Here is a 15,684-nt window from a genome sequence, read left to right as displayed (position 1 = left end):
AATAAAAGAAATGAACTGTAAAGTTGAAGAAGTCGCCCAAAAAGTAGAACACAATGACAAGGACAGAAAATAAGAAAGAAATGAAATTTAAAGAAGCAGGCTAGGAGACATCATATCTTAATAATGGGAAGTTTCAGAAAGAGAAAACAAAAGGCAAAAATTAATCCAAGAAATCAAAGGGTACATTGAGAATATTCCATAAACTTCTAAAAAAGAAAAAACAAACAATTAGATCAGATACGAATAATCAAGAACTAGGATGACTTTGGATTCTCAATACTTACACAGTAAACAAGAAAACAATGAGGTATGGACTCCAATATTTGAATGACAAGAGTTTTCAAGCTTTAATTCTATATCCAAGTACAAGCACAGAATATGCCATTTTCTAAACATAGTATCTCAAAAAACTTACTTCCCATGCCTACTTTTTCAAGAAGGTACTGGAAGATGTGCTCTACCAAAGGACAGTGTAAATAAAGAAAAAATAAGACATATCATAAAGAAAACTGAAGATCTAACACAACAGAGACATACAGGAAGATCTCAGAATAAATACTTGCATCTGACACAGAGGGCAACTAGTCCAGATCAGAAGAATGTAACTCAAAAGACAGTTATAATGACGGTTGTTATCACTAAGATAACAACTGCTAATGTAAGAAAGAATGTCCAGGAAATAAGAAGAGAATATAAAATAATTCTTCTGTTCCCTAAGAAGGCAGGAGGGGATGAGATATAATCCAAAGCTGAGGTGAAAAGATCACCTTTAGACAGGAACAACTGTTACTGAGACTCTGGAAGAGTCTTGAACACAGATGAAGTCAGATAGTGGACAATAATGAAGCTGCCTTCCAACGGTTTCCACTGTCTCTGTAAATTAGGAAGAAAACCCACTTGCTAAGCATAAAAGAGGTGGTTGAAATAACTGTTAAAAATAGTAGGAAAAGTTAACTAGGGAAAAACAGTAGGCTATCTAAGCAGTGTTGAGACTGCTGCACTGGTTCCCCTATTAATTTATGATCATGAATCTGCTCTGTCAAAACTTTTCTTCAGCAGTACTTGGCTGCTTAGATACAGATTATCCAGTTACGGGGGCTCATCAGAGTTACCACTTCATTTCATTTGGAGAAGGGCAAAGATAAGAATATAAGTTAGAGAATTATTTAAATAATGAGCTATGAACTTTAACAAGGATAATGAAGAAAATGAGAAAGGATAATATGTATTAAGTGGTTAGGATAATGCCAAGGCAATATTAAGCAATAAAAAAGACAGCTATTATTATTAACTAACCACAGTCCTCCAGCGGTAAGTGATTTCCATTACTCTAATTTGCAATCATCTATATAAATATATCTCTCTCTTGCTCTCTTCTACCATAACAAGCTCTTTGAGGATGAGCAGTGTGTCTTACTCATCTTTGTCTCTTCCCAAAGCCTAACTCAGTAGTTAGCACACTGTAAGAGGCTCTTAAATGTGTATGATTAAACCAACAAATCAAATACCCTGCCTTTAAGCTACCCATATAGGGCATTATCACCTTAACATTAATTCAGAAAAATAGATATCTCCTTAACACTCATTTAGAAAAAGATATTTTCAAGAAAGGCATCTAAGGGCCACTGTCAATTCAATGGTGGAAATTTACTAAGTAGCTAATAGCATGATTGATAGGAATTTTCCAGTACTGTAGACTACAGAATTAGCATGAGGAAGAAAATCAGTTAATGCACAGTACATGAAAACTGAAAATATGTTTTCTCATTTTTAAGGGGCAGGAGGGACCAACCCCTGCCTCTATTTTTAATCAGTTTAGTACCCCACAATGTTTCATTAAATGAATACTCCAAAGCACAACCTACCCAATGCTGATCAAATATATGCATAAAGACTTCAAAGTAAGTTCAAGAACACATACTAATCTGTGAGCTGGCCAGCCCTTTAACTTCCTCTTTGCTTTAGGCAGAGAGCAGATCCCCCAAATAAGAATGTACCTTCCCTGGTTTATTAAAGGCCATTCTTTTTTGGCTGTAGATGCAATTGAAAAAAAAAAAGGATTTGATTTTTGCTGTTGCTTAAGCTAATATAATGTTCATTTAAAAATATTCATAGGGAAAAATATACAGCTTTGATACAATAGTAGACATATATAGGATATAGTGAATTACAACCTTAAGTGCAAGCGGTGCTAAAAATCATCTTTAGTAAATGCATTCTTTGAAACTGTTGGTCCTTGTAAGTCTGAAGCACTATGTAATACCTAATATGATATTAAAACTGGCCAGGCCAAGCAGCTCACCCCTATAATTTCAGTATTTTGGGAGGCTGAGGTGGGAGGATCTCTTAAGCCCAGGAGTTGAAGACTAGCCTGGGCAACAAAGTGAGACCCCGTCTCTACAAAAAAAAAAAAAAATTAGCTTGGTATGGTGGCAGGCACCTGTGGTCCTGGCTACATAGGAGGCTGAGGCAAGAGGATCCCTGAGACCAGGAGGTTCAGGATGCAGTGTGCCATGTTCAAGCCACTGCACTCCAGTCTGTATGACAGAGTGAGACTGTGTCTCAAAAAATATATATACTAAAACACCTAAACCTCTAGGTCTAATACTTTATGGAAAATATATGCAGAGTTCTCATGAGAGATGACAAAACAGTTCCTTGTCTCTGTATTTTCTAACCTGTATTCTAATAAGCAGAAGTCATAACAGAAGCTAGGAAAAGGGGATTTCAGGCAGTGAACAAAAAGGAAAGAAAAAAATGTTTTGCAATAGGATACTTCTTAGTCCAATTGGACTCCCTTCAATACTCTTGTTTTTGCCTGAAGGTCCCAGGAACTGTCCCATCTCTACTTTCAAGGAAATAACTTGCAGTTTCTGTCCAGAGTTGACCTCCTTCCCAGAGCTATTATAGAAAAAAGAGCACCTGCTCTGGCTGCATCCCCATTCACAATTGCTGATGTGTAAATTAAGCAATTCAACTACAGCAATGTGTGTGTTTGTCAGTCATTAAGAACAATACATTTGAGGGGGATGGGTTGAAAAAAAAAGAAAAAAGAAAATGACAAAATGTCTGGGTTTTGGGAAAACAGGAAAGAATGACAGATACAATCCAAAGCAGAACTTGTCTGCCAGCAACAAGGGAGAAACCTGGCAACAGATTAAAAGGTTTCCTTTTCCTCTACCCTCTTCTCTTTACTTTAGTGAAAGTTAAAGACACATCATAGGTGGTATAAACAGGGAAAGGCTAGATCAAGTTTGGGTACACAAACTGTAATCGAATCTATCTGCATTTCAGAGTAATACCCAGAGGACATCTTCAGATAGCTACTGAACATATTCTTTTGTTTGTCCCATACGCAGCTCAAAATCATCAAATAGTAATGTGCAATTTACCTATAAATTCAGGATAAACTTAATGAAATTTTTTAAAAATCTAAGTTTTTTAGAAATAAAAAATAGCCAAGCAGGCTCACACCTGTAATCCCAGCATTTTGGGAAGCTTAGGAGGGAGGATTACTTGAAGCCAGTTTGACGCCAGCCTGGCCAACACAGCAAGACTCCTGTTTCTAAAAATAAAAAAAAGGAGCCAGGCATGGTAGCATGCGCCTGGATCCCAGCTACTCAGGAAGATGAGGTGGGAGGATCTCTTGAGCCTAGGAGTTCAAGGCTGCAGTGAGCCGTGATCATCATTGCACTCCAGTCTGGACAACAGAGTGAGACCCTGTCTCTAAAAAATTAAAATTAAAAAAAGCTTTATAATTATCATTAGACATAGTTGTGGCCAAAATTCTAGTTAATAAAAACTTCGGGCTAAGAGATACACTATAAAAATACATTTTAATAGAAATATTCTTTTGCATAAAACTTTTCTTACAAACATTTTTCAAAAAATACAGATACAATCTAACAAAAATTATGCTAAAATATCAGTCTTTCTCTGATGATTCAGAAGATACCTGAAGATTCTGCCTAGCTTCAATAATTTATTGAAACCATGACATGAGTCTTATAAAATAGCTCAGAAGTATTTTCCCAGTTTGAGTTATTATTTTATTTCTTATATCACTCTTGTATCTTCTATATCAATAACCACTAAATAACAAATGTTTGCCGCACCTAGGGAGTATTATAATCCTTTACTGTGACTTCTCTGTAAACATTTTCTAAACTAAAAATTAACTCTAAATTATCTGAAACAGATGCTATCCAAACAATAACAAGTATATTCCAAAGAGATGCAACATAGCCTGGTTACTCTTCTATAGATTCAATCCCATAAACCCAACATCCAACTCGAGTTGTTTTTGTTTTTAATGAAGTAAAATTACCATAGATACAAAATCTGTATTACCTTCATAATGTTAACTAAATCTGTTTGATAGTAGCGATCCTGATGTGCATTTGCTGCCGCTAGGGTAAGAAGATAATCATTCCTTGCGTGGGTAGCTTTGGAATTACACTCAGATCGCCGGGCTTTTAACTAAAACATAGCAAAAAAAAAAAAAAAAACAATAACAATCAGTCCAAATTGATATTGTACTGCAAAACACAGGAATCCTACTCTTAGTCTGCAATTAATGGCTCCCCAACAAGAATAAAGGTAACCATGTGGGGAAAACATTTATATGTATATAAAAATTATTCATCACTACTGAGGAATGAAACAGTGACTAGAACTGTTATACAGGGTACGAACAATTTCAAATATTTGCTTAACATACTTCTAAAGCTTTGTAAATAACTTAAAAATATTTTGCCCATTTTATTCAAATGAGTAAATAAAGGTTCTGAAATTAAGTACCTTATCTTCAAAGGTATGGGTAAATCTAGTGGAGTTAGAAAATCGTTTTCTAGGGCCGGGCGCGGTGGCTCAAGCCTGTAATCCCAGCACTTTGGGAGGCCGAGACGGGCGGATCACGAGGTCAGGAGATCGAGACCATCCTGGCTAACCCGGTGAAACCCCGTCTCTACTAAAAAATACAAAAAACTAGCTGGGCGAGGTGGCGGGCGCCTGTAATCCCAGCTACTCGGGAGGCTGAGGCAGGAGAATGGCATAAACCCGGGAGGCAGAGCTTGCAGTGAGCTGAGATCCGGCCACTGCATTCCAGCCTGGGCGACAGAGCAAGACTCCGTCTCAAAAAAAAAAAAAAAAAAAAAAAAAGAAAATCGTTTTCTAAAAATCAGCACTCCTACTGTGCCAGATGAACTGCATGCTAGTTTGAAGCCTGGCAGCCACAGCCAGGTCTCTACGCTTACTTAATCAGGCATTCTACAGTGTGAAGTTTTCGAAGGAAAAACTCACTCACATCTGGCCCAGAATATCACTCAAGGGTCTAAATCTAAATGAAACAGATTTTGTAGAGCTTTCCAAAGCCCCCGGGTTAAGTTTCTTGGACTAAGAGCTAAAGACAACAGGCTACCTAAGCAGGTAAGGTATAGAAACTTATCCCTAATGCAGTCTTGAAAAGCAAGTGTGTCCAAGGTGTTGACAACTGGGTGAAAAACCCCCATGAACTGGGAGGGAAAGTTCCTCCCTGAGTCAGTGACTTTAAAATGCTTCTTCTAAGGTAGAAATAATTCACCTCCACCCTCAAAGATCCAATCCTCTGTTTTACAAGCTAAGAGGTTTCTCAGTTGTGAAATATACTTACTGAAAACTTACCTTTACACTTGCCTTCTGTAAACTGATTCTTGATTGAAAAAGACTAAGTTTAGATCTATAATAAAAATAGAAAACTGTGTTTAATAAAATCATCTAATTATATCACAATAAAATTATTAAATATATTATTAAATTTTAAAAATAATCTTTTTTGAAGATACTGTTCTAAAAAAGAATGAAAAAATGGAAAACCAAGAGTAATGATTATTTTCCTTTATTTTACTACAGGAAGAATTTAATATTATGGTAAAACAGGAAATACTGGGATTAATATAAGAAAAATAACCAGAATGACCCCCCCAAAAAAAAACTTGACAAAAAAAAAAAATCAAAATATATTGTTGTCTCCTAATAAACAAAAGCCATCAAACTATAGACTATTCTCTCAGTACCATACAACTTCACACACTTTAGTTCCTGCAAAGGTTAGAGACACCCAGGGACAACCAACCTATGGACGCAAGCGTCAGCAAACTTTCGGGGCTGTGTGTGAAAGACTCTAACAAGACCAGGAAAGCAATAATCCAATCAACAGGCTCTATGAGGTTCTTACTTCTATTATTTCCCCCATTAAAAGTACTTCTTGTTTGGGTACCTGCCTGTGTGCCTCCTCTGCTCTAAAAGGGTATTCTGAACTTACTGAGAAAGTCCTGGGACTCTCTGCTCTGTATGATGTAATCTTCTCCCACTCTGTATTCTTATCTCCCTTGATCCTTTTTCAGTTTGGGAGAATAACCATAATCTAACAATCAGTAGTACAAACATGTTGATTTTACCCAAACAGCTAGAGAAAACCATATGGAGAAAGTCAACAGACAAATGCTAGGAAACAAGCAACACTCCCAGGACCAGTGATTTTTTTTTTAAAGCTGCAATGTTTGTCTTGACTTCAGTGTCACGGTGATTTCCATGGGAGAATTCAATACATGTGCTGGCAGCCGTGCCTCATGAAGTAAAGTTGCTGCCCAGTTTGGGACTGGATGATGGAGCAGTTAGTCTTTGCAAAGCCAGTATGAAGAGGATAGGAAAAGCAGTCTCTTATTTTTCTAACAAGAGAAAACATTCAGGGTTGAACACATATGCAGCCCAACTACTTCTCCAACTATTAAAAAAATTGGGTTTAAAAGATCCCTGTTATTTTTTACCTTGTCATAGTCATATCTCATAATTATTTTTTTATTAATCATATTCCTGTTCATTTTATCTAGAAAAGTAAAGGCCACAAACTCAAATCTCTGAGAAAGCCTTTTCAGAATAAGACTGTGTTTGGAGATATTCCCAGTTCTCCTTTTTTTAGTCATTATCCAAATAGGCTGAGTTGCATGTAGATCTTCCAATATAAGGTTTTAAGTTTCTGGCTTCTGCTTTATTTCCTAATCCTAGTATACTTCTTGTGCAGTATTAAGGTAGGTATTAGTGATAGATAGAATAAGATAGTACCTGTTCTCAAAGATTGCAATCTAGAAAAAATAAGGCAGGATTTTTACACCCAAACACTACACAAATAATGAACTATACCGTGTGCTACTCTTTACCACCTACCCTTCAAAATTTATGTCCCTTGGGGTTCCAAACTCAACTTCTCATCTATTCTATACATAATTTTCTTCTTGTAACTACCATCTGATAGGCAACTGACCCTCAAAGCAAGATCTTGAGGCCCAAATTCTCATTTAAGTGCCAGATATTTGACTACCTTCCAAACATATTCACTCCAGTGTTTCCCACGCTCTTCAGAATAAACATATCCAAAATGAAATTCATCATCTCCTTCAAATTGTATCCCTCTTCCTTCTATGGTCTCTCCTAATGTGTGCATCTCCACACCATCTGTCAAATCATCTATCAAAACTATAGTATAGGTAGTACAGTTTAACTTCCCCTTCCTGATCTTCCTCCTCAACTCTACTTAGAAAATTTATACTCATTCCTCAAGATTCTATCCAAACATCACCTCTTCTATAAAGCTTTCCTTTATCATTCGGCAAAATTAACCTCTATATTTTCTATGCTTTCCTAAGAGTGTTTTCACATCACTACTGCAAATAAGTTATTAGTTAATATTAAGTGACTTTAGACACTTAATTTCTTTTAGTTTCTAATTCCAGGCCTTAAACTCCTTGAGGGCACAAAGCTTACCTTACTAATCTCTGTACTCACTGTACCCAATATAAAGTATTCAACAAAGAGCAAATAAATGAAGATAAAGAGGCACTCCTTACTCCATAGTTGAAAAGTTAACATTAGTGTGTCTAGCTTGCTGTATCCCCTCCGAATTTGGGTCATGTTAGAAGGCAATTCCTTGTGATCAGCTCTATGAACTAGACCCTATCAAATCCCCATTTCTCAGAAACAGCCCTCCACTGTGCTCATGTTCATCCTGTGGGCTGTGGCTAAATTAGGTGTTTATACATTCTTTACAAATCTGTCAATTCTCTGTTCTGGGATCTCTGAAAGTTTAAGAAAACAAGTTTCTAAAAATGACTATGACAGTATATTCCCAATGGAGATCTAATATAAAAACTTCAGGTCTTATTGAGAAGATGGGTTCATTGATTCTATAAAAGTACAGGAAATATTTGTATGTTCAAAGAATAAAACAATAAATACAGTAAAATAAACTAGGGAAATATTAAATGTGCTTTCCTATAACATCAAGTCCTTCATGAATACTCACTAGCCCTTGATAAACCAGGGAGCCCCTGAATTTTCACAAGTTGCTTATAAGCTTGCTTACATTTCTTGTGCATAAAAACCATATTAGAAAGACACTCCCTTCCTTGCTGGTCTGTTTGTACAAGTGTTCAAAGACTTTCTGAGTTTGTGACTAGGAGTTCAGACTCCTAGATTTTGCATCAGTCAGCACACTGAACCAGAGTCTCAGCTCTCCTTCTCACAGACCTCTTCAGAGTCCAGTTCTATAACATGCTTTTTCTCATCAACTTTTTATCTTGCCTTAAATTGTCATTGCAAAAATCTCTATTACACTGCTTGCTTTATATCACCTTCTATTACCAGTTGCCAGTTCCTTCTTTTCCTACTTATTCTTTAAAAAAAAAGGTCTTATAATTCACATACATTGAAAGGGAAATTCATACAATTGCTAAAGCATACATGAAAAATTATATATATATACGCTAGATTTTTGTGTAAAAGAAAAAAACAGTGCCTGGGGCAGGGTTTCTACATGGAGGTCAGTGCTCTTGTTCACTTGATGTGTTCATGGACCTTCAGTGGCATCTTGAGGATCACAGGGATTTCCAACTACAACTGATTGAGAGTCCAGCATGAGAAAAATGAGGCTCTTAAACCCTGATATTCAGATACCACAGCAGTGACTTTAGGCTTTTGATAAGCTTTCAAGTCTGTAAATATAATATTCATTTACCTTCTTTTTCAAAATTCAATTTAATGTGAAAAACTGACTAATCTAATATTCCCATTTTGCTATATTAATTCAGATAAAAATCAGCCAATTAAAAAAAGTGACCTAAAGTATATAACATATGTAGGTCAAATGAAACCACCACTACCTGAGAATAGGTCCATGCTCACTACTAATAGAGAACAAACTATTAGCAACAATAACATTTATTTGCATAATTATTTTCTCAGAAATGTTAAAACACATACTTTGCCTCGATGTCAGCTTTCTCTCGTACTGCATGAGCCATCTGTTCAGTCTCAAAGTATTTCTTTTTGCCTTTAGCTAAATCTTTCACTGTCTCTTGTAATTCAGTTTGGATCTTTGTCAACTGGTCCACACACTATAAAATACAAAAGTACAATCATTATGATTTTAGTTTTCAGGCTTACAGAAAATGGCTTCATCCTAAGGACTATACACTATGCCTTCAGGATGGAAACCCAGGAGAAAAGTCAGTACTTTCAGTGTCCTTCAAGTTGCAAATTAAAATCCTGTGATTTAAAATCCTGGTATTTCCATCTCAAGTACTACACATCAAACAGTGTCACAGTTTGCCTAACAACTATACATTGAGAAATAACCCGAGTGCTGCTGATGACTGACATTAAGGTAAGACATGGAAGAGCAACTACAAAACATGTTCTTACTGTTGGAGATACCATGATAATAAAAGCAAAAGAATAAGGTAATTCTGTATTTCCCCATCATCTTAATAAAGTCTCTATGTTTGGGTAACTGATAGTGCAAGGGGTACTGAAGAATTCACCCCTTAGACAAGAGGGAGTGACCCCTGAGTAGTCTGACTTGGTAAGTCCAAGGTGAACAAGAGAAGCAGGAAACCTGGGTACCACATAACAATTATTACTCAAAACCATCCCCTGCCCAACTCCTTGGATACATATATACATTCGAGGAAAAGGGATGGACGTAACAACTAAAACAATGTTTAGTCAATTAACTCTTATAACACATTGGGGCCAAAGCAATACTGCTTCAGGACCCTTCTGAGTATCCAAAGGAGATTGACCCCACTTTGAAACAAACCACTGAGAAGTTTCACCAGCCTGAGGCCAGCTTAGAGCGGTCACATCTAAAAACTTCTAAGCCTGAAACAGCACTGGCAGAGACTGACAAAAGCTCAGCAAAGCAGAAGGACACACTGGTGAGGGATTATTGTGCAAGGGTGAATAGTGTGGAGGAGGGCAAGGATATCAGAAGAACCAGGATAAAAAAAGGATAAACTTAACCATATGACATACAGGCTAGACTTTCCCAGAAACTGCTAGGTGTTAAGAAAGGACTACAGGGGATGAGAGATCTAGAAGATTCTGCATGGACAGATAAAAGCAAAATAACCACTCATATTTATTAAGCACTTAATAAGTGTTAGTCTGTGAAGGAAAAGGTTAAAAAAAAAACACAAAATAAAACAAAACTTTTCCCCTCTGCATGAAACTGGGCCTTTGCTCAACTTTCTAGATCTGTGTTTCAATAGAAACCTGATGAGAAGACACAATGTCAGCTGTGTTGTTAGGCAACATTGCTTACAAACCCTGGTAGGCAAACTGCATCAATTTGGGATAAGCTAAAAATTAACTATAAATATCTGATAGAAAAGCCATGGCTTTGGGCTTCTGTGAGTATGGTGTATCTGGACATGTCCCTTACACGGACCCTGGAAGCTCTGTCTATAGAGTTGTTGTAAAAAAATTTTAGTCTCCTTTAGGGGGTAAAACTGGCCCTGCAAATGTGAGTCTTACTCCCTTGTCCTAGACCTGCCACTTGGAGGACCAAACAGAATGACTGGTTGGCTACGTGGACTGAGACATACAATAGTGGGAGAATTAATCCCATTAATGCTAGATGCTTCCCTACTGACACATTGTGTTCCCTGTACTCTGTCCTTCTCAGTAAACTTCTTGTCAGGTGTGGCCTATGACAGCCACGGGAGTCTGAATGCTTATTACTTCTAAAAAGACCCCTTGTGGGCACTGCACAAGTGCTATGTTTCGCACTTTACTGGCATTATCACATTTAGTCCTTGAAACAACTCTATGGAAAAGGTAGTGGTGGTGGTGGTGGTAGTAGTAGTAGTAGTAGTAGTAGTAGTAGTAGTCGTAGTAGTAGTAGTAGTAGTGATCCCATTAAGATGAGAAAATAGACTCAGATGTTAAATAATTTATTCCGAGTCACACGGCAAGGATGTGATACCATTTACCATGCAACCCATTAAAGTGTGTACACTAGTTCTGTGATGACCATGTTTTAAAGGTCTCTTATAGACACAGTTTATCTTAAAAGTAAGCTTTAAAAAAACTGACATATAGTTCACATACAACAAAATTCACCTTTTTAAAGTATACAATTCAGTGGTGACAAGGTTGTTCAACCATCACTCTCCTTGAATTCCAAAACATTTTCTTACCCCCAAAAGAAACTCTGTATCCATTAGCTGTCACTCCTCATTTCTCCCCACCTCTAACAACAATTAATCTACTTTTTGTCTCTATGGAGTTCCTATTTGGGATATTTAGTACAAATGGAATCAGATAATATGTGGCCTTATGTGCCTCACTTCTTTCACTTACAAAACATTTTTAGGGTTCATTCAAGTTGTAGCAGGTATCAGTACTTCATTCCTTTTTATCACTGAATAGTATTTCGTTATATATAAACTAAAAGTAAGCTTTTATCTTGCAGAAAGAAAAGTTGTCTTTCCCCCTAAATTGTAATAGTACTTATCAAATACAAAGCTTTTGTTTAATAAATGATATGATGACAACCTGACACTCCCATAAAGAAGTGCTGAACATCCTAATAACGCTGTGTTTGCAGGTGTGAAGAGCTAAAAGCAGGCTTCATGGCTACAATTCGATATTAAGAACCAAAAACTGGGCCAGGTGCGGTGGCTTACACCTGTAATCTTAGCACTTTGGGAGGCTGAGAAAGTGAGATATCCTGAGCCCTGGAGTTCGAGACAACATAGTGAAACCTGATCTCTACAAAAAAAGTACAAAAATTAGCCAGGTGTGGTGGCAAGCACATGTAGTCCCAACTACTTGGGAGGCTGGGGTGGAAGGATCACTTGAGCCCTGGAGATTGAGGCTGCAGTGAGCCATGTTCACGCCACCGCACTCTAGCATGGGTGACAGAGCAGAGAAAAATTCTGTCTCAAAAAAAAAAAAAAAAAAAAAAAAAAGAAGTTAAAAGTATAGTCTCTGAGTATGACACAGACACAATAATAAACTTGCTAATAATTTGAATATAAGAATAAAAATAAAAGTAACCTGGGCCAACACATCGAAGTTCTATAAATGATTAGGTTCTCTAACCCAGTAATAATGCCCTGGAAATTTATCCTAAGAAAAAAATATAAAAAGTTAATTTTTACTGTAGACTTAAGGGTAATGTCCAAAACCAGATGTAAGATTAAAGAAAGCAGAATGGAAAAATTCACAAAATAATAAAAAATAATAAACATAAAGGTTATGTAGAAACATGAAAAATTAGGAAACTGAGAGAATGAAGATAAAAGGAGTAAGAGAATTAAGTAGTCTACTATGGTGAAGGCATTTACATGTATTTTTCTATAAACCTGTTTCAATATTAAGCTTTGTTTTAAAAGCATTGTATAGGATTTGGAATTAGGAAGTAATAGTATATTCAAGTTCCCACTCTGTTATTTACTACCTAAGTCTCTTTAATATTTTTAGCTTTAATTTTATCATTTGTAAAATAATAATACTTAAATACTATCAGGGTTGTATAAAAATCAAATGAGACTATAATGGATATAGTAGCAGTCTGCAAACTCTAAAGTGTTACACAAATGTGAACCACAATATTTCAAGGAAGGTAAGTAAACTCTAGTATACATGAGAAAGATACGGACAAAAGTATGGTTAAGTAAACATAAGAATGGCAAAAAGCCTTAAATTATTATGGCTCTTGTTCTAATTTTTAAGTAAATGTCAACATATAGAAAATAATTTTGAAAAATGTAATAATTCTCATAATCCTCATTATAAACTGAGGCTCTTCAGAATTGTAATATAACTGTGTTTATCCTTCAAGCATTATAAAATAGCCAAATTAGAGAAAATCTTAAAAAGAACATGAACTTTAAAATGTTACAGAGGAAGAATTTTAAGTCAGATTGGTTCTGATCATAACAGAACAACTTGGATCAGACTACCTTTCTCTAGTCTGGAAAGTGTAAAAGTTGGACAAAATGCGTTTTTTAAAAACTGCCAGCATTAAAGACCACAACCATACACTGGACTTAAAGGACTAAGACACATGGGAGAAGAGGAATACACCAAGGTAAGTCTTAAATTCAACTTGGCTTTTTTCTCAGGGCATTTGTTGAATCACGGTATAAAGAAATAGGACAGAAACAGAAAGTGGCATTCTTACTAGACTGGGGGGACAGAGGTTGGAGTTTAGGGACGCCAAAAGAACAGGAACTTGAGAGGTAAGGGTCTAGAAAGAGGGGTACTGCAGAAAAGCAAGTCCAAAAGTCTGTATGCAATTTCCCCTTCGGTTAACAGACAACTTCTAAAAAGCAGGTGTTGGGTGAAATGCCAAGAAATCCAGTGGAGAACAGTAGCCGAGAGGCTAAAGAGTGAGCAGAGATCAGAGCATCAGAGCAGCTACATGACCTTGAGAAGACAAAGGTTAGAGTTCAAGTCTTGTCAAAGTAGAAGGGTCTTGGTAAGCAACCTAGTTTAACCTTTCAGTTAAAACTCTAGGAGTAAGTGAAACAGAATAGCCCTAAAAAGCCTAAAACCAGAGATCCTAACAGAGAACCAAGGTGATCTAATAGCATTCTATCTGCCTGCCAGAAGAAAGCTTAACCCTCTTTGGAAATAACATCTTCCAGAACCTATATAATTTTTATCCATAATGTCCAACATTGTGAGTCATAACCAAACGGAAGATCCAAATAACCAAAAATCAAGAAAAACCGCAGGCAGTTAAAAGAGACCTACAGGCAATTAAGATACTGAAATTATACAACAGAGATTAGTAGTAACATGTTTAAGAGGATAAAGGAAAAACATGGAGAACTGTACCAGAAACATGGAATGTATTATTTAAAAGTCAAATAAAAATCCTGGAACTGAAAAGTACATTAAGATTCCAAAAGATGAGGTTTTTCTGTTTTGTTTTTGAGAAAGGGTCTCCCTCTGTCACCCAAGCTGGAGTGCAGTGGCATGATCTCGACTTACTGTAATCTCTACCTCCTGGGCTTAAGTGATCCTCCTGCCTCAACCTCCCCAGTAGCTGGGACTACAGGCATGAACCACCACACCTGGCTAATTTTTGCATTTTTTGTAGAGACAGGATTTCACCATGTTGGCCAGGCTGATCTTGAACTGAAATGATCCTCCCACCTCGACCTCTCAAAGTGCTGAAATTACAGGTGTGAGCCACCACTCCCGTCCCCAAAATATGAGTTTTTAAAGCAGATTCAAAATAGTAGAACAGTATATTAACAAACTTGTTAAATATTCAGATTGAAGTACACAGAGAAAAAAGGGTGGAAAACAGAAAATGCTAAAAAAGTAGAAAAGACATATGAACAGAGGCAAAAGGTCTAACAGCCAAAAAGTCATAAATGGGAGTTAAATAGAATTATCTTGCTAGAAGATTTTTATATTGTTCATGAGGTGGTAAAATACTAATTCAAGGTAGACTGTAATAAGTTAATTTGGACCAGGCGAGGTGGCTCATGCCTGTAAAACTTGCACTTTGGGAGGCTGAGGTGGGCAGATCACATGAGGTCAGGAGTTCAGGACCAGCCTGGCCAACGTGGTGAAACCCTGTCTCTACTAAAACACAATAAAATTAGCCAGGCGTGGTGGTACACGCCTGTAATCCCAACCACTCAGGAGACTGGGGTGGGAGGATCACCTGAGCCTGAGAGGCAGAGGCTGCAGTCAATGAGATCACGCCACTGCACTCTAGCCTGGGTGACAAGGCAAGACTTCGTCTCAAAAAAAAAAAAGGTAATTTGGAACAAGGTTTGGGGAATAGTAAAATTAATGATTCAAGGTAATGTAATAAGTTAGGGAGGCATATTAGATTCTCTAAGGTAATTACTAAAAGAATATAGGATTTAAAAAGTAAGAAGCTAATAGTGGAGGGAAAAATTGATATTAAAGAATATTAGATTGCTTAATATCATTAACCATCAGTGAAATATAGATCAAAGCCACAGTAAAATATTAATTACCTCACACCTGTAAGGAAGCTATTTTTTTTTTTTAAAAGATAACAAATGTTGGCAAGGCTGTAGAGAAATTGGAGCCCTTGTGCACTGTTGGTGGGAATGCCAAATGATGCAGGTGCTATGCAAAACAACTCTGGTCATTCGGGAAAATGAAAAATCTGGGATTGCTACCTTTAAGATTTATGAATCTGGCACATTGGGGGTTACCATGTGGAGAGAGTTGTTAGTGAGTGAAGCCGTTCAGAAAAGCAGAGCTAATGGATGGAAAGAAAGTCTGAATTCTAATACCATCATTTGAACCCCTAGATCCATCCATGCTTGAAGTCCTTCAACTTTCAGTTATACAAGCAGATACATTCCG

General features: G+C 36.8%; 1 protein-coding gene across 5 annotated transcripts in view; it reads right to left on the bottom strand.

The window, feature by feature from the left end:
* The window catches only part of FCHSD2 (FCH and double SH3 domains 2), a 309,718-nt gene that overhangs the window by 147,655 nt on the left and 146,379 nt on the right, over positions 1-15,684 (bottom strand). For all 5 annotated transcript variants that reach the window (XM_017948727.3, XM_017948728.3, XM_021926259.2 and 2 more), the window contains 3 exons: positions 9,295-9,428; positions 5,662-5,716; positions 4,351-4,479 (listed from right to left, as the gene is read on the bottom strand). In XM_017948727.3, the coding sequence (XP_017804216.1) occupies positions 4,351-4,479; positions 5,662-5,716; positions 9,295-9,428 (318 nt within the window). The remainder of the gene's footprint in view (positions 1-4,350; positions 4,480-5,661; positions 5,717-9,294; positions 9,429-15,684) is intronic.

This window comes from Papio anubis, chromosome 12 (assembly GCF_008728515.1).
Source record: "Papio anubis isolate 15944 chromosome 12, Panubis1.0, whole genome shotgun sequence".
Lineage (NCBI taxonomy): Eukaryota > Metazoa > Chordata > Mammalia > Primates > Cercopithecidae > Papio > Papio anubis.
The sequence above is the reverse complement of the archived record's forward strand: the minus strand, read 5'-3'. Positions and strand labels throughout refer to the sequence as shown.